The sequence below is a fragment of the Diospyros lotus genome, unplaced genomic scaffold (genome assembly GCF_014633365.1).
Source record: "Diospyros lotus cultivar Yz01 unplaced genomic scaffold, ASM1463336v1 superscaf1, whole genome shotgun sequence".
NCBI lineage: Eukaryota > Viridiplantae > Streptophyta > Magnoliopsida > Ericales > Ebenaceae > Diospyros > Diospyros lotus.
In genome coordinates this window covers 1,049,779-1,068,953 of record NW_026267104.1, presented here as the reverse complement: position 1 = coordinate 1,068,953, position 19,175 = coordinate 1,049,779, and the positions used below count along the sequence as shown (strand labels likewise).

Genomic DNA, 19,175 nt, shown 5'->3' with positions numbered 1-19,175 from the left:
TCTAAAATAGATCAAGTTATTTAAGTGATTTGTAATAATATTTTATTGTTAGTTTTAATTTAATGTAATTTTATTTAATTTTTCTTTCTCTTTTATATTTAACTAAAAAAAATTAAATTTTAAGCAATTGAAGGCAAAAAACAAAAGAAAATATGAATTTTGATGTAACTTTTAAAAAAATTTAAGAAAACTAAAATTAAAACAACTCAAAAAAATTATAAATATAAATGTTGATTTAACTTTTAAAATTACTAAAATTAAAGCAACTAAACAAATTAAAAGTAAAAAAATATAAATTTAATATAATGTAACTTTAAAAATATAAATTTAATATACTTAAAAATGCTGGCAGAGAGTTACCGAAGCGCAGAGTTCGAGAATCACTCAAATTCCAGAATCTCTGGCTTCGGTGATTGGGGATGGCCCCGAATCCTTAACTTCAAGATTTTCAAGTATTTTCGAATTTATGAATTCAGTGATTGAGAATTTTCCCGAACCCTCGAGTTCGGAATTTACAAATACTCCCGAATCTCTAGATTCGGTGATTGAGGATGACCCCGAACCTTTAAGTTCGGGAATGCTAGGGGTTCCCGAATCACAGGATTCGGATATATCGACTCCCCGAATATTGAGGTTCAGGAGAGTTTTAATTTAATTTTATATTGAAATTAAAGCAATTGAAAAGAAATTAAAACAAAATGAATATAAATTTCGATGTAATTTCAAAAAAATTAAATAAACTAAATTAAAGCAACTGAAAACATATCAATGGTGCTTGCATACAAATCACATTTTATAAAAACATCATATATTTAATATACAATAACAACTATAACTAATACAATTATAATTTTATAAAAATAAAACTTGATAAAAAAATTACTACACAATTTTCTTATCCATCACTTAAATCAATAACATTACATTCATATTTTTTTCATCCATCACTTAAATCAATAATATCTTTAGTTGCCACATTTTTGTCAATCATAGACAAAAATGCTTCAATTCTAGCTATATATGGTGTTTCTCATTCTCATGCACTATCAGCTCGATATGTATGCCACTTGAGTGCAACTAGAGGTATTGACGAGTTTGGTTTAAGAAACACCTGAAAAATAATAATAACATGTATTATTAATAACAATCTAATAACTATATAATAATCCAAATACACAACATAATAACAAATAAGAATACCTGAACAAAATGACAATCATTCACAAAACCAATACTAATAATTCTGTGTTGTAGTGATGGATGAGGTACTGATCTCAGCGGAAAGATAGGTAAGACATTGAAGTCTAGACAAATGGATCAAGACCACATTATACTTTGAAGCGATCAAATGTCTCATGTCAGGTAATGTCATCCAGTGTTGGGGAGGTGCAACAGACTCAAAGCAAGATAGTGCATGCATTAACTCATCTACACGCAGTAGATCCATATAATTGTGAATACTCAACACGAAAAACATGTAACTCTTCAATCAGGTTAAGACGGATATCTCCCCAATTTTGTTCACTCATGCCAAGTAATGCCGCAATGGCACGAAACCCACAATATCCATCAGAATCTACATTCACAATATTGTGTATGAAATATTGTACGTTTGGTGGGAAAGAATCATCATAACCTTGCAATCTATATTTCACATTCACATGAGATTTTGAAAGTTTACATTCCTTCCCTATCTTACTTGAACTCTGTATTACTGGGGTTGTATTATTATGAGAAGACTGTACTATTTCAAAATAAGATGGATCACGCCTGGTAGAACTATCAAAATGATATTTTTTCTTTGAGGATGGCTTACCTTTTGTTTTAACTTTAACACTTGCCGCCATCAATGAAGTTGTAGCAGGATCAACTAATTCTCTCAACTTTTGTTTCAATACCAATTTACCTACCTCTGATTCTAACTGAAACTTCTTATATATGGTCTTTATCTCTAGCTCAATCATCAGTAGATATGAGATATCTTCATCACAAGTAGTCTGCATCAAATGTAACTTTCTCCAATGAGAATGCACAACTGATAAGGGAATTGGTCGTCATTGAATGATGAACTCTGCAATTTCATGTGCACAAGGCAAACCATGTGTACTTCTTATCACACATCCACACGAAATCTTATCCACCCCAATTTTCTGAGCTATCTGTGTTTCCTTTAACACTATATTCATTGCATTTCTAGAGATAATACCTCGTAATTCTCTGAAAATTTATGGTTTGAAATTATGTTGCACCAGTGTTAAGCTTTTCTCAAACGATCCTTTGATCTTAGTATGTTGTAACTCAATAAGAGAGTTGATGATTGTCCATGATGACTCAAAATCACCTTGAGATGATCCAAGATGTCTTTTCAACTTCGCATGCGCATTCTCAGCCCTTGAACAAAATCATATTGATATATTAGATATCGTAATTTTTGAGTATATTATAATATAAATAATAAGTAAATATATATAAGATTTGAGTTTTATAAATAGTACCTGTTAGTAGTAACATTCCCAAAATGCATTATCTTATTTGTCCACGCTGCAACAATTTTTTCCTTATAATTATTCAACCATGCATTTCTCACATAATCAAGGGCATTGTCATATACATGATACTCAACTGTTAAGTCATGAAGCCGACGTTCATATTCATTATCAGTTGAGGCAAACATAACAAGCTGCTAACCTAATATAAACTTCTCCCATGTCTCTTTTTTATCGAAGAACTTTTTACAATTAGCGAGTACATTTTTTGATATATGCTACCTGCACAATAAGGTGGTGGCATTTGGAAACACTTTATGTATTGCATTTATCAATGCTAATTCTCTATCCGTAACAACTACTCTCGAAAATATATTAGATCCCATCAAACTTTGTAATCTTTCCATTGCCTATGTGTAGTTATCCTCGTATTCATGATCCATGAATGCAAATGCAACAGGAAAAGTCAATTCAGTAGATGTTACACCAACAATTTGAAGCAGTGGATATCAGTACCTATTAGTTTTGTATGTACAATCCATTATTAAAACATGGGGGAATACCTTTAATATCTCTATAGCCATTGGATGAGCCCAAGATAAATCTGTAATACAATCTGTTGATCTTTCACATCTATGCCACTCCACATAATTACATTATCCTAATTTCTTCATCAAGTGTTGCATTTGTGATCGATCACATTTCTCCATAAGTCTATATCTTTGACGTGCATTATATATAGTTTTGATAGTAGTTACGTTTCTATCGTCTTGTGCCTTTATAGCCATCAAAATATTTCTAGGCTTCACAAGATTATTAGACATTGTATTCAATATTTTTTTCTCTTCTTCTGTAAGCCGCCCTACATATGAATGACCCTCAAGTTGAGTTGATGGTGCATGATTGTGAAATCCACATGTAATCTTCAACTTCCATTTTTTGTCTAAAACTTTGAAGCCAACTAATTGAAATGGACAATCATATTTCTTTGAACCCGTACACTTATGTTTTAATTCTTCCCCTGATTCTTCTATCTTTTTTGATGATCTATATTTTCCATTTCTTTCGCAAGCAAAACGAACTCTAAATGGCCTTCCGGGACCTCCACATTCAGAACCCTTTATGACGATAACAATTTCATTTTCTTTTCCAACTTGTCTAACCCATCCAATAGGTTCTTCTTTACTGCTAAACAACTGATAAAAAAATAGAATTCAAATATTATTCAAATAATAATGAAATAAAAGTTTAATAAAAATGTATGATACCTCATTGGTAGTAAATGGTTCAATAGCATCAAATGACTGTTCAAATAAAAAAAAATTAAGTAAAATAGAAAACATAAATAATTTAAAAACATTGTTCACATAATAACTAAATGAAAGATTAATAATGTATGATACCTGATTGTTAGTAAACGGTTCAATAGTTGACTGATGAAATGAACAAAAAATAAAAATTATGTAAATAAAAAACATAAATAATTTAAAGTAATGAAATATCCCGAATCATTAGATTCGTGTTACTTGACTCCCCCGAACCGAAGGATTCGGGGCATCCTCGAGTTCCTGAATCCTTCGGTTCGGATACTCAAGGAGTCCCCGAATCGAAGGATTCGGGCACACTGATTCCCTCGAATTCGAGGATTTGGGATATCCTTCAGAGTTTCTCAACTCTTACTTATAAATAAATTTAGAAATACAACAAATTTTCAAATACCTCATGTATTTCATCATCTTCTTTCTCGCCAGAACATGAATAGTTATCATCTTCTTTGTAAAACTTCGTAAACATTTGTTTATGATAATCTTCCATGCTTAACTTGCCTATCACGAGAGAACTATGCTTAGCAATCTTTCGTGTTGAGTGAGTAATAGTTGTTCTGTAATGCTGGTTGTATGTTGAATAACAATGGCTGCGCAGCGTGAGTGAGTAAAAGTGTTCAAATATAGTGAATAAAGTGGCTGTACCGATGGTGGGTGAGAAATTGCGTACACGCGCGCTTGAAAGAGTAAATGCTGAGTGGTTGAGCATATAGCATTTATTAAGGGTAAATATGAGATTTTATCTGAGAATTTTTTAGGAATATTAAAAATAGGTTGCGGAGAGCAAAATTGATGGTTGTAAATAGAATTTCGCTAAATAGATCTATTGTGTGGTCTGGCCGTGTTGCTGAAAATTATTCTTTTATTAAAAAAAATACGTTTGAGTCAAATATTCTATTTATTTTTAAAGTTTGAATACAAATAACTAAAAAGTGAATAACATATTTTTAAATTACAATTTTTACATCGAATTGTGAAAAATAATTTACCCTAAAAATATTTTTCTTAAGTAATTTAAAAAAAATATCATCTGGTCTCCACATATTGGTCTCTATTTCATAAATTATTTTATATAAAAATAAAAAATATTTTTCCTTCGTATATAAAATAGCTTTTAGATGAAATATTTTATAAGTAAAATGTTTCCCAAATAATATGTAAAATATATTTGTTTTTATGTATATATTTGATATATGGACCACACTATTCGTACATAACCCTTTTACATGCACGATATTTTGCGATATTTTGACATCAAAATAGCACGATATATCGCTATTTGTTCACCCTATTTTCTCTCTCTCCCCTCTCTCCCTACCCTGCCTCACCTTTGCCTGTAATCTTGTCGCCGCCTCACCTCTTATCGCAGCTACAACCTCACCGTCTCGTCTCCTCTCGCCGCCTCACCTCTGCACCTCGCCTCGTCTTTGCACCTTGCCACCTCGCCTCCTCACTGCTATAACCTCCAGCAACCAGCGACCACCCAACCCAACCAAGGTGCAACAAGCTGTGACAGTCGACAAACGACGAGGGCGAGAGAGAGAAAGACAGAGAAGAGGCGAGAGTGAGAGTATTTTGAGTTAAACAAATAAAGGATAATTTGATCATTTTATTTTTCTGTAAAGTTTTCTGTACAACTTTCTATACACACTCTTCTGTACAAAATAGCTTTATCCTCAATATATAGATTCAAAAGTAAAATTTTTATGTATTTTGGGATAACTTTTAATTTTTTCAAACAAATTAATGAGAAACCAAAATAAAAAAAATAATATGTTTATCATCATAAAAAAATGCTTTTTGCCCGATATTAGCTCTAACAAAATGCATTAACTATATTTTTAAAAAAAATAAATTTCCTTCAATTGGATAACAAAATCGAACCTTCATAGAGTAACTTTATAAGTTACAATTTTTATATGCTTATTTGGGTCGTGTTTGTAAAAGTAACCTTTTTTTTTTTTCAAGTGGAGGCTTGAAATGTGTACAAATGAGGAGGCACACAACCAAGCAAGTGTTAACCACTAAAAGGCTCTTTCTTGCAAAATGATGGGCATAAATGGTTGAGTTTGGATCAAACTCCAAAGGATTCAACAGTGCAATTTGATGGACAAAACCATCTCCTTGACCAATTTCAATGTCAGCCAAAGAAAGATTGGCACAGAAGCACAGCATATATTTGAAATGGACAGATGATCAGCACGCCTTTCCAGTGCTTTGGGCTGTTCCCATTCTGTTCTGTTGCATCAAGCCTTGAGGTGAACAGCAGGATCAAAGATTACTGTCCTCCCAGTTCCTCAATTAATCAAACAGGTGGTGAGCAACCAGAATGATAGAAAATGTACGTTTGAGTTTAGTATTTCAGCATCCATTTCTAGCATCGAGTAGATTCATCAGTAACTTTTGCTCCCCTAAATCACCTTTTCAATCAATGAGAATGTCATGTCACAAAATATGGGCAGGTCTCCATCTTCGGAGCTACTGCCTCCACATAAACCATTCCAGGCGAGCTTGACATTTGCACAAGACAGCCATCAAAATGCAAACTTTTACAGGCTATTCCACCAAAACTACTCTAATTGTCAGCAAAAGATCAGTCATCCGAGTCAAAAGTAGACTTGCTTCATCTTGGGATCAACATTGGCTTGTGCGGTTCTTGGGGTCGATGTTAACTTTTTCAAGGTTTCATGACTTCACCTATTGAAGGTTTTTATGTCTATCCCAGTAAGGGCTTGTCTTTCTTCTTAAACCTCATGTATCCAATCAGCCTGGTCCAGACCCTGCCCTCCTCTGCTGGCTGTGAGTGCTCTACAGATTCTTTAAAATTTGCTTTCTCGCTTAGTTCTTCGAATGCATCAACAAGATTTTGAAGCCTCGCGACAAATTCAATCAAAAGTGACGTAAATGTTGCCAAAGACAATGAACTGGCATTTTCATACGTCTTTGATTCTCCTCCTTCAGGGACTGCATTGGGTTTCATCAAGAGATCTGCTGCCCCTGATTCCCGTGTGATATAGTCAGCACCCAGGTTCCCAAGATCCCAACTCCTTGACAAGGTAAGTGATACAAGATCATGTCTGGCTTCACTACAAGACTTGGATTGGTTAAATTCAACTCTGGCATCATCCAAGCTTAAAAATTCCTGGGGATCCTCCAGCACCTTTTGCCTGCTTCCGATCTCCCAGCTCTCTGCATGAACAAGAAGGTACGACTTTTTATCTACCTTGTTTTGCAATTTTTCTGCTGCCTCATGCACTTCACACAGTATGTCTATTGAACCCAATTTCTCCATCCCTTTAACTTTGTTCCCGAGCTCACGTAACACTTTAGCACCAGCATTGCCAACTCTTCGAAGTTCACTACTAAAGACCAGTCTTTTGTCAGCTGGGGCCTACATATACAAGCACTGAAACCATTGTATACCTTTATCATGGTTTTAGTATTGAAATCACGAGAAAGAGAAGACACATGCCATCTTTTCTAGTACCACATTAACATGACATCAAATCCAGTCATGGCATAGAGGAATTGACAAACTATGAGCACGTATAATTTTTATTATGTTTACCAGAATATTTGTCATCACAAATTGGGAAAGTACCAAACGCACAAACCAACCAAGAAGGATTGGCAGAAAACAATCACTGAGACTGCATGTGACTGTTAATTCTTTGCACGGGTGTCTTGAGCACATGTTGGATGACTTAGTTTTATCTGCCTCATTACCTTGGCCAACTGCAGCAATGGTAAGGTTGTTCCTAATTGAGAGGTCATGGGTTCGAATTGTAGAAACTACCTCCTTGCAAGAAAGCAAGGGTAAGACTGCATACAAAAATGCCACTTCCTTTACCTCACAAAGTAGGGAAACCTTGTGGACAGGGGACACACCTTAGCCAACTGGTGGAAATGCTACCTAGTCCCAATTTTTTTAGAATCAACAAGACCCTATAAGACCACAGATAAATTTACACCAAAAGGCTTCTGGTCCCTGTTACTAGGAAGCTGATTCAATAACGGAGGCATTTTAACTCGTAATGTATGCAAAATATAGTATCTGGGACTGGTAGTGGGAATTCAACAAACAGGGTTCAGATCAAATATTTATTATGTGACTCCAACGTCTTAGAGCGGAGCATGGCACACACTGATGCGTGAAAGTGCATCAGTTTTATACAGTTCATGATATAAAAAACTCCTGTTAGCAAAATACCAACAACATGAGACAAATTGCATAAGACGGGAAACATATTAGGAGAATTAAGGCCAGGGATTTGAGAAGATACAGATAGTGCACTATCACAGAGATTATTTCTGATTTGTCGTTTCCTGAAGCAGAACAAAATTGAGCGCTCAAAGCATTTACTCTGGAATTATGTTAACTTATAGGTCAGGATCTTTCAGATTTCAAAATAAACAAAGCTCTACTGAAGCAGTAGCAACTTGATCTCATGTTCTCAAACAACAAAGACACCAAAACAAATAACGAGGGGGGACTTTAGAGACCTCCTAGGCAATGTGCATAGAACAATTTTTCATAGTGTAACAATGCTATCCAACAATGCAAGGCATCCTTAAGGCACAAGCAAGTATTCATTTATCAATTCAACAGTAAACAGTGTGAAATGAAGCCAGACATGGGAAAAGAATAATCACCTGTATTTCTGAGAGTACGCAACCATGCAATGCCATGACCGTGAAGGCACAATACCTTAGTGCGCCACTCACTTTTATGTAGTTTCTCCACGGATATTTCAGCATTTTGTAAGGGCCATGAGGTGGCTCCCATTCAGCAAATCCTACCTGCAAAGCTTAATTAAGTTAAAACAACAAACAAGAAGAAGATTGTATTATGAAATCACCCTACAAATGCAGAAAAATCATTTTAAAAAGTATACCAGAGCCTCCTCTTGGCTTGTAGATTCAACGGCTGCTCTATAGCCAGTATAGAGTAGGTCATCAGAAGCTTGGTAAGTAAGAATTTTAGAGGGAACCTTCTTGTATTTAACACATTTCAAGTATCCCTCAACACAACCTGGAGAGAAGCTCAGACATATTAGTCAGCAGGGAAAAGGGAGATTAACTTGTGCAGATATTAGTCAGCAAGAAATGCTAATAACCTTCCAAAGAAGTTGCAACACCCACAAAGTTCTTCGCCACCAAATTGTGAAGATCCTCACCAGCCCAAATGGGGTAGATAAACATATTCACCACCAAACACACCGCAGCACCCAGTGCAATAAGCAAAAATCGAGTCACAGCTGTATGTATAAACTCTCCCGTTCGATACCCAGATACCATTATGAAGCAATATGTCAGCAAAAATACTCGGAATCCATATTCATAAGGCTTCATTGTGGGGTATAGTTTTGCATAAGTGATAAAGAACCCTAGAAACCACACAGAATGGCACAAAGAGAAAAAACTTCAGATGGAATAAAAACACTGGCAAGGTACTATTTCATTTCCAACAAAATTTAAAAAGAAACACCAACTGCAATGCCAGACCAGTTATGAATATGCTGATAACAATAACAACTTCTTCCTGATCTCCAGCCAACTGAGACAACTCAGCCATGCTAAGAGCAAGCCCTCCGGCCGAAAATGTTCCCAACCCACGGTTAAATCCTTTGCTAAGCGTTGCACCTGCAAAAGGACTTAAACCATATAAATAATTAAACAAAAAATGATGCATAGATTTGTTAGGCACTAAAACAACATTTATAGGACTTAGCAAAAAGAAAAATGCAGGATAAAAGCATTGAGGAATAAAGAATGAGGACTAGATAACAAGAGAATTATCTCTATAAACAGTAAAAACATCACGCAGCGTCGTCATCCATCAAGCTCAAGGATGCTATTGCTAGGGATATAAACTTGCATAGATTTAAAGCTTTAGCTAATCTATATGAATGTTGTGTAATGAAGCCAAACTAGGTACACAAGCATGTTAGAGAAAATAGGAAAGAGATATTTATTAATAAAAACAGTTGGTCCAGACCCGAAGAAGTATTATGAATTTTATAAACACCCATCTGCATGACCTGGTTCTAATAACTGACCCACAAAGATAAAAGATGTTCACTTTCTTTTGACAACTTCTTGTTACACAAGAAGGATCTCCAATATTTACCCTTTTGTTATACAACCACCATGAAAATGCATTGATTTATCAAGAAACAAATCAACCCTTTCACCAGAACTGATAACCTTCAGTAACTCTCTTTTTCACAATCGCATCTCAAGCTCTAGCTTTTGAATTGTGCCTTTTTTTCCCAACAGGTGATGTGTACATAACTTCGATCTATCATTTTTGTTTTTTTTTTTTTGGTCAGAAATGAGAATCGAAAAATAGAAGGATGCCCGCTGACCAAAAACCCGATACATACTGCGCCATATATGTTGAATCCGCTACCATATGTTTTCAATGAAAGGATGATAGTTGAACCAAAACATCTGTTTGCTATCGGAGTATATGGTGCAGTTGCACAACTAGTAATCACCAATTCACACTTAAGGATGAAATAATACATAAATGGTCCACCAAACATTAAATATTTTATTGATTACTTCTGTTGAATATCTTTTGCATAGAGTGTATTTCAGTGCCTTTTAAGGTTCTATTACTAGATTTTCTTGTTCTATCATCAACCCTTGCTTTTAAGAACAGTGTTTTCTGTTCAATATGCATCACCAAAATGGACATAGTTAATTAAGGAGACACATTATTGAATCTAATAAAATATATCACTGAACAAAGTGCACAAAAGCTGTGTTTAGTATATTCACGCCCTGGACTTGTTGATAGAGACGAAAGGGCACCTAGGGGACCAATTTTTAACGCATGCAGCCTAACTATCTGTTCATTGATAAAAAGGAAGCAACAATAACATCAAGAGTTTTAACCGACTACGTGGGTCCTATCTTAGACCTAGTAAGCGTCTCCCACTGTGAAATTTACAATCAAAAACAAAGAAATATAGTTCTCACTTTCTCTGTTCATTGATAGCACGAGCCTTTGATTCCATAGACCGAACCATTAAACTGGTACTAGGAATACCATACCTATGCTGAATTCGAAGACCACGACGACGGTAAGAAGCGCCCAAACAGAGTACCGGCCGACATCTTTCGTCGGCTCCTTGTAGAAAATCAACAGAGCAATAAGCATCAAAGCCAGACCCATCTTGGCGGAGAAGATGAACTTCCTCGGGTCGGACCGACCCATCTCCCAAGCCTTGCCCCCAACCTCCCGCACCTTCCTCCATGCCTCCGCAACCCTGATCCGAACCCTCCGAACCAATCCTGCTGAGTCCCCATCCTCTTCATTCCACGCAAAGCTGCCGCCCGGTTCGGCGCGTTCCGAGCCTTCCTTGGAGAGCGGCAACAGCCGTTCTCTCTCCCTTTTCTCCAAGAAACTGTACCTGAACGAGCCCAGCTTTGCCGCCATGGAAGGAGAAAGTGAGTGGTGATTGCTGAGAAGAAAAGAAACCCCAGGAAAGGGAGAAGATGACGATGCAGATAGGAGAGACGATTGGGTTCTCAACTACAACGACGGCGAGGATGGATTGGGGGCCCAGCGGATCGACCTCCGAGGCGATGGCGACGGGACAAAGATGATGGTACATAATTCTAGATTTTTCTGCGTTTAAAGGAAGAAAACTTTATAAAGCATACGTAATCTGCACGGCATATTTTTAGGGAATTATCACACTAAATTATGGACCATATCTTACTTGTAATCCCAGACTTACGCTTTCGTTATATTCAGTCACATAATATAATTAAAATATTTTTACAAAAATTATATATATATATATATATTTTTTTTGTCTTTGCTGTCTCCCCCCTTCTCCCTCACCCTTTTTTTCTTATAGTCATCCACTGCCTTTTTTTTCTTATAGTCATCCGCTGCAATATGCAATCGCCAATTGTTTCCTTCGCTTTGCCTCGTGTCAACCATCGCAAAGAGGAAAGATTCGCAACAATCAACACGAGGCGAGGTGGCTAGAGAAAGGCACCAACTAGTGACTGCAATGGCAACCGTGAAAAGAAAAGGGGAGAGAATAAACAATCAAGAACAAAAAGAAATAAATTTATAATTTTTGTGAGGATATTTTAATCATTTATGCATTTGAGTGTAACTCAAGGTGTGACTCCCATCAGGGGCGGATCTAGGAGTAGATCTGGGGGAGGGCTGGCCCCCAGATCCATAACCCATTTCAGCCCTCCTCCCTTGCAAATCTGGGGGAGGGCTGAATCTTGGGGGGGGCTGCAGCCAGTGCCTGCCCCCCCCTAAATCGCCCCTGACTCCCATAGTACAAGAAGTATTTGCTCTGCCCTTAAAACATAGGTTGAACGGTTGAGCAAACAATATACTAAATTTGCATCAGTGAATCGTGAAATCGATAATCGCCCTGTGCAGTAAGACAAAATCTTAAACGTGAGATTTGTCTCTTATGTCGAAATTGAGGGCATGAATAGCGGGAGCTACACAAGGACAGTCATCCAATGAAGTATTTTCCCTAAATTATTTTAGTTTTTATGTTGGAGTTGTGTTTTATAAATATATTACGGATATGATACAATTTTTGTTAATAACTTTGAAAATTTAATGGATCCATCTATTATAACTAGTTTTCAACTCAGATATATTTTACTTTTTCTAAAATTTATAATTTCCATAACCCACGACCCTAGATGAGCAGATAAGCTTGATGCGATTTAAACTCAGAGAATTTGATCCCTTAGATAAATATAGTTAATTGTGCATTTTTACGCAAAAGTATAATTGAACCAAAAATCTTGCATAATTCCAATATTCTAAATGCACGGGACAATTTACGCTGCCCAAAAGGGTTGACAAGAAATAAAATTTAAGAGTGACATTTTTGTATTAATGTACTATATAGTTTGTCTAATTAGTGTATTTATATAATACATAAATTCAAGAGTGTCACACTAAATATCATTATTGAATGTTCAAATAACATTTTGGATTCATAAATTTAAAATAAAAATAAAATTTATTTTATCTATTATCATTTATTTACTATTTGTATGCGTGACAACATGTTTTATGGATGATATCACTCTTGATAGATAGTTCAATTTAATATAAAAATTCCTAATTCAACTATTAAAGGTGACAACAATTAGGGTTTTTTATAAATCATATATTTTTGGTTAATAGATAATCACAAAAAAGAGCTTTTAAATTAGAATTCGAAAGTTTTTGTTTGTTGGTTTTAGCTTTTATATTTAACATTTTTTGCATTTTTAAATAGTTTTATAATTTTAAAAAATATTCGTCAAAATAAAATTTATACATACAAACACAAGTAATCAAATGTTCGGATTTCTGTTTTCAAAATATCGAAAGTGAATGCAAGAATCTAAAATTGAAACTCTACTAAATGGGTTCTAAGACTCAGAACAAATTTATGATTAAGAAAAAATTTTAAATTGTCTTAATATAGTAAATATTTTACTATCTACATAAACCCTAAAATCAAAAAATTTCATTTTGAAAATAATAGGCAATCGCTTGGAATATATCAATTATAGCTCAAGAAACCAATTACAAGAAAAAAGATAAACAAAATGTGGAACCTACACCACAAATTTTAGAGCAAAATTATACAGTTGCTCGATATTTATAACGAAATATTTAATTAAGAGAAGAAAAATTATATAGTTTTATTATAAGTTTAGAAATAAGTTGTTACGATGTCGATATTTTCATAAACAATGAGAAATTATAATGGGTTTTGTTTTTTTCAATAAGCAAATAAAGTAAAGTTACGATTTTTAATTAAACTCGTAACGATGTGAATCTTTTTTTAATACGAGATTTTAGTCAGAGTGGACTATATATATATATATATATATATAGGAGGGATTTGGTACGAATTTACAAAACAAATTTAGTATCTGACTACACATTGTTGGGCCTCACAGCCATTTTTGGGCCGTTAACAACCAAACTCACATTACCTCCTTCTGGGCTTTTTCTTTATTTAGTGGGTCTGGTTCATTCGTTAAAATTTCTAACTGGGCTCAAGGAAGCCTAATTATTTTCTTCCAATTTTGGGCCTCTTCACCCCTTAATTGGACCACCCTTTATCCGCACTTTTTTGAGTTACGTTCCATTTGGGTCAAACTTTACTTTTTAGCTACCCGATTAGCCCAATTTTAGGGCCATCTTTGCTATTTTTTTTTATTTTATTTTACTCGGCTGAATGTCTTATTCCTTTCATTATTTCATCCCAATACAAAATGGAGTGTAGTTTCCTCGTATCGAGTTTGGGTATTCATTTTAAAACAAATAACTATTATCTCAAAAGAAAGTTATAGTCGTTTAAAAAGGTATAATAATGCCAATTCCAAGTTCTAAATGTGCTAGGAGTAATATTAAATGATGTGTACTTACAAAAAAAAATAAAATAAATGATGTGACCAAATATTGATTGTTGAATATATAAACTCATCCATGGGTAAGGGGAGCAAAATTTTGATTTAACTAAAAGAATTGAATGAATTGACCAAAATTGTGGGTTCAATTCTGGAGGGTCAGTTTAGTTCAGTTCGATTTTTCTATTAAAAAAATTAAAATAATCAAATCGATCGATTTTGTTTGAGTAAAATTTTGATTACTCGATTAATATTATATATTAATTGAGTATGATATAGTAATTACTCACATAGTTTCATGAATTAATAAACTAATATTGCTCGTTACTTGAGTAATAATAATTTGAAAATTAGCTCGCTATCTGTTTTGAAGATTAATTGGCTAATATTTATTTAGTTTTCGTATTTTGTTTGATCAATTTAATTTAATTTAATTTTTATATAATATCGGTATATTCTGGTTTCACCATTTCGGTTGAAATGCTCACCCCTATTCCATACACTCGGTATGCCTAAACATTTTCCGTGTGAATTAGCAGCATGCATGCATGCATGAAGCATGAACCGGTTGGGTTGACACTCACACTACTGCAGTGTCATCCATTCTGGACCCTTAACCTAATGCTCATTCTCAACCAAGCAAAACCCAATCAAACCAACCTTTCAAATTAACCCTACCATCAATTAATCAATGGCTTCTCTTCCATACCCTTCCACCCTTCTCGTTTTCTCCATCTTGCTCGCTTGGTTTCCGAATCCCATTGTTCCACAGAGCCCGGCGGCGGCGGCGGCCGGGACTACTCTCGGTTCACCGCCGGCCGCCACCCTCGCCGAATGCGAGACGAGCCTTCTGCAGCTGGCCTCTTGCATCCCGTTCGTGCAGGGAGCAGTGCCCTTGCCGTCGCAGCCGTGCTGCGGAGGCCTGAAACAGCTCTACGACCAACAGCCCGGCTGCTTTTGCCTCCTGCTGCTTAACGCCACCGTCTTTGGGCCCTTTCCCATTAACAGCACGCTTGCTTTCCAGTTGCCTCCTCTTTGCGGCCTCCAACCCGACTTTTCTGCATGCTCAGGTGCTTCATTATGCATGGTTACTTCAAGAATAATGATATTTAATCTGATTTTTAGATTCAAGATCGCTCTATAGGCTGAACAAACCAGTTTTCGTGCACACATGCTATTTATTTGGGCCAAATCTATATTTTTTTCGTCATTTTTTTGTAATCATTTATTTATTTTTTTTTATTTTAACTATGCATCTAAATTTATATTCTCGAATCAATTTAATCTCTATATATTAGTGTGTAAAAAAAAAATAATAAGATAACAAAATATGTCAAAGTATAAAAATTAAATCAATTAAAAATATAAATTCATAAGTATAGTCAAAACAATAAAAAATTAGAATTATCACACGAAAAAGAATCAAAGTATTAAGAGTTAAGTTTACTTAAAAATACAAATGTAGGGTTTCAATTTAAATAACAAAAAATTCATATGATTACATTAAAAAAATATAAAAGTACAAAAGTTAAAATATAAGTTTAGCCATATACTTGTGTAGAAAAATCCTCTTTTAATCGGTTGAATTTACCGATTAAGTTATGTTTTACCCTTATTTGAAATTAGGTGGACTCACAAACTTAGCCCCAAATCACAATTTATATGGTCACCCTGTTAACGTACGACATTTGCGAATGTTGGGCACACACACACATATATATATATATATATATAACTGTCGTGCATATATATGACTAAACAATTGTCAATTCATTCTAAAATTTGATTTTTACTAAATAAAAAATTGCACCAAAGTCCTAACCAGTTTGTAGCTATATTTTGGTCTCAAAGGGGTGCCTCCACCTCCACCTGCTGCTTCTAATCAAGTTTCGTTTGGGACGAAGCCCAACTCCACGGCTGCTCCAGGTATATGCAAATTGGGTCGATCCGATCCAATTAATTCTTATTTCTTATTCTTTCTACTTAATCAGTTCATTTGATCCATGTAAAATGGGCTTCTCAAATCATGCATCCATCTTCAGGTTCTCCGGCGGTCACCATGACTCCGAGCCCGGCCGTCGTGGGATTTGGACTTGGCCACAGTGGTGGCGCGAAGCTGGAGACCGCAGCGTCGGCGGCGGCCGTAACATCGGTTGTGTGGAGAATGGTCTATAGCTACTTGTAGTTAATCAAAATTGTCCTTAATTCTAGTTCCCCTAATCGTTGCTAAATTCCAATGTCAATTCCACGTGTCCCTGGATTGATGTGTAGAACTAACACATACTATAATAATACAAATTAATAAGGACTTAATATATAAAACTATTAAAAATGTAATTTTTAATCCTCAACTAAAATTTAAACATATTCTTTCTTACAAATTTTTTTTTTTGGGCCATCTCAAGTCATTGACGCTAATCTATGTTAAAACGTAAATTACACGTGTTATAAGCATATATACGAGGGGGACGGAGACAAATGGACAAGTAAAATTTAGGCGCTGTGGATTAAAAATTTAAGAAAAAAAAATTAGAACTCTTAAACATAGGACTCTACTCATTATCACTACCCTTCCAAGTCTATCATCGAATTCTGCTATGTTTGCCTTCATAAACTCTACTTCTGCATCGTCCATCCCTAATTATTGTCCTTGTCAAAATTAAAAGGCAAATTCTATCGACAGTACGTCAAATTACTTTTAAAAGGAAAATTCTATCGACGGTACTCAAATTACTTTTCACATCTCATACATACAATGTAAAATTCTACATTCATTTTAAAATTTTCATTTTAGTCCCACACTCCACTCCTCTCTGAGCATCTCATTTTTTTTTTTTTCTCTCACATCATATGCACACATAAATACAAATATATACATATATATATATATACATGGGCGTCAGTCATGACTGTCGACCCACCGCCATTAACCACCCCTACCATACACACTCTTGCTCTCTCTGTGCAATAACTGTGAGCCGCATCAGAGAGAGAGAGTGAGTCGACTGCCATGACCGACCCATACATACACATACACCATATATATATATATATATACACACTCACACACATATATATATGGTGCGAAGGTTTTCATGGTCACGGTTGCCATGGCCATAGCCATGCGTGTATATATATATTATATGTATGTGTGTATGGGTCGGCCATGGCCAACCCATTCTCTCTCTCTGTCCGCCAAGTGGGTTAGCTTCTATAGTCGTGGTTGCCTTGGCTACAACTATGAAATCATGTGTGTGTATATATATGTGTATGTGTATATATATATATATATGGTATATGTATACGGTGTACGTGTATGGGTCGGCCATGATAGCTTACCCACATTTTCTCTCTCTAATATAGCTCGCGACCATTACATAGAGAAAGAGAGCGAGAATGTGTGTGGTGGGAAGACAGTTAATGGCGGTGAGTCGACAACCATGACTGTCACCCGTGTGTATACATGTATGTGTTTATGTGTGTATATATGTATATAGTACGGGAGACAAAAAAAAAAAAGAGATGAGGCGACGATCGAGGTGGTTGGAAAAGTTAGTGGGCTGTGGGATTAAAATAAAAATTTTAAAATTAGTGTAACATTTTACATGATGTAGTAGACTGTAAAAAGTAATTTAACAGGCCGTCGATAGATTTCTCAAATTAAAATTCTAAATCTTACCAAAAAAAAAAAAAAGAGTTTGCAACTTATTCGCAATATCTTCTTTCGCTTTCTAGAGTCCCCCCCCCCAGTGTTTAGACACCAAAATCAAAGCAATCACCACCACTCATCCTTGGTCGACCATTGAAACCATCACCACGATCACCAACAATTTGAGAAATTATTTTATTTTTTTGTGATTATTCTCTATCTTCTTTCACTTTCAACAGTCCCATTCCCCCCCCCCCCCCCCTCCCTCTCTCTCTCGCTCGTACTTGAGACACCAAAATCAAAGCAATCACCACCACTCATCCGCATCACCAACAATTTAAAAAATTATTTTATTTGTGTAATTATTATAAATGATAATATATAAAAAATTAATCTGATGTGTATAAATTAATTATAATCTTATTTTTTTCATCATTAATTGAGTCATTAATCCTAAATTTAGCCTCTTTTTAAATTAATAAATTAAACAAACTAACTTTTTAAAAATATTAATAAATTTAAGTTTTAAGTTTAATTGCAAGTCATGTCAAAATTTAAAAAATTAACTACAAAAAATAAAGATGATTTAATAATTATTTAGTGGTTGGCGCTGCGTTGTTCGCAACTAGGGAATCAAAATCTCAACGTCAGACGCATGATGATGATAGTGCTCTCAGTCACAGACAATCCGCAACAGAACGAAATGGGCATCTCCGTTCGGTTGGCTCTGTTTGGAAGACAGCTAATAATGAAATGGAATTTAACTCCATATCCTGGGCTCATGTTTTCCTTTACCATTTTCAACATTTTAACTTTTTAAGTTTTGTGTTAATTTTATAATGCTACTATTAAACAATTTAAATAAATAATATTTTAATTAATTATTAGTACATCAAAATAGTACTAATTATTTTAAAAATTCAAAACATTGGAAAAAAGCAATCCGGCTGGGTACAAGAAAATATAATAATAAATAAAAATAAACTAAAAAGAAACTTGGTGAAAGAAAATCATGTACAAAATCAAATGAATTCAACTTTGCTTGGGTACCTTCCATTTTCCTTTCTTTTCTCTCTTGCCAAACGCGAAAACAAAAAAAAAAGCAAAACAAAGCAGCTTGCCTGTGCACGGAAGATATCACAATTTCTTTGATTGATTCAAGTTTTTTTTCCCTTGATTCTACTGGAATTTACAGCCTACTCGTAAAGATCACTCACTGTATTAAACGTTCCGGCCGCCGCTAAAAACGCTAGGAGCGGAAGAGTTTCTGGTTATACAGCGGAGAAGGGGAATTTCTGGTTGGGC

General features: G+C 35.0%; 2 protein-coding genes across 3 annotated transcripts; one reads left to right on the top strand and one right to left on the bottom strand.

The window, feature by feature from the left end:
* Nucleotides 1-5,826: 5,826 nt before the first annotated feature.
* LOC127793090 (aluminum-activated malate transporter 9-like) lies at nucleotides 5,827-11,429 on the bottom strand. 2 transcript variants are annotated; one of them, XM_052323872.1, is made up of 6 exons: nucleotides 10,874-11,429; nucleotides 9,317-9,454; nucleotides 8,929-9,198; nucleotides 8,707-8,843; nucleotides 8,465-8,611; nucleotides 5,827-7,202 (listed from the first exon to the last, which is right to left on the bottom strand). In XM_052323872.1, exons 1-6 carry the CDS (start codon nucleotides 11,256-11,258, stop codon nucleotides 6,528-6,530), a joined length of 1,752 nt encoding a protein of 583 aa, XP_052179832.1. In that variant the 5' UTR covers nucleotides 11,259-11,429; the 3' UTR covers nucleotides 5,827-6,527. The 2 variants fall into 2 exon arrangements, with proteins under 2 accessions (XP_052179832.1, XP_052179833.1); XM_052323873.1 differs by having other exon boundaries at nucleotides 9,317-9,465; nucleotides 10,874-11,222.
* Nucleotides 11,430-14,912: 3,483 nt separating this feature from the next.
* LOC127793119 (non-specific lipid transfer protein GPI-anchored 10-like) lies at nucleotides 14,913-16,406 on the top strand. The gene is made up of 3 exons (XM_052323903.1): nucleotides 14,913-15,291; nucleotides 16,073-16,147; nucleotides 16,264-16,406. The coding sequence occupies exons 1-3, from the start codon at nucleotides 14,913-14,915 to the stop codon at nucleotides 16,404-16,406; spliced, it is 597 nt and encodes a 198-aa protein (XP_052179863.1).
* The last annotated feature ends 2,769 nt before the right edge of the window (nucleotides 16,407-19,175 follow it).

What these genes read in the sequence shown, in the direction of transcription:
- LOC127793090 (XM_052323872.1), bottom strand. Translation starts at nt 11,258, where the DNA reads ATGGCGGCAAAGCTGGGCTCGTTCAGGTACAGTTTCTTGGAGAAAAGG. An exon ending in TATCAGCATATTCATAACTG is followed by an intron (nt 9,199 to 9,316) that starts GTCTGGCATTGC and finishes TGTGGTTTCTAG; the next exon opens with GGTTCTTTATCACTTATGCA. An exon ending in CAAGCCAAGAGGAGGCTCTG is followed by an intron (nt 8,612 to 8,706) that starts GTATACTTTTTA and finishes TAAGCTTTGCAG; the next exon opens with GTAGGATTTGCTGAATGGGA.
- LOC127793119 (XM_052323903.1), top strand. Translation starts at nt 14,913, where the DNA reads ATGGCTTCTCTTCCATACCCTTCCACCCTTCTCGTTTTCTCCATCTTG. An exon ending in CGACTTTTCTGCATGCTCAG is followed by an intron (nt 15,292 to 16,072) that starts GTGCTTCATTAT and finishes TTGGTCTCAAAG; the next exon opens with GGGTGCCTCCACCTCCACCT. An exon ending in CAACTCCACGGCTGCTCCAG is followed by an intron (nt 16,148 to 16,263) that starts GTATATGCAAAT and finishes ATCCATCTTCAG; the next exon opens with GTTCTCCGGCGGTCACCATG.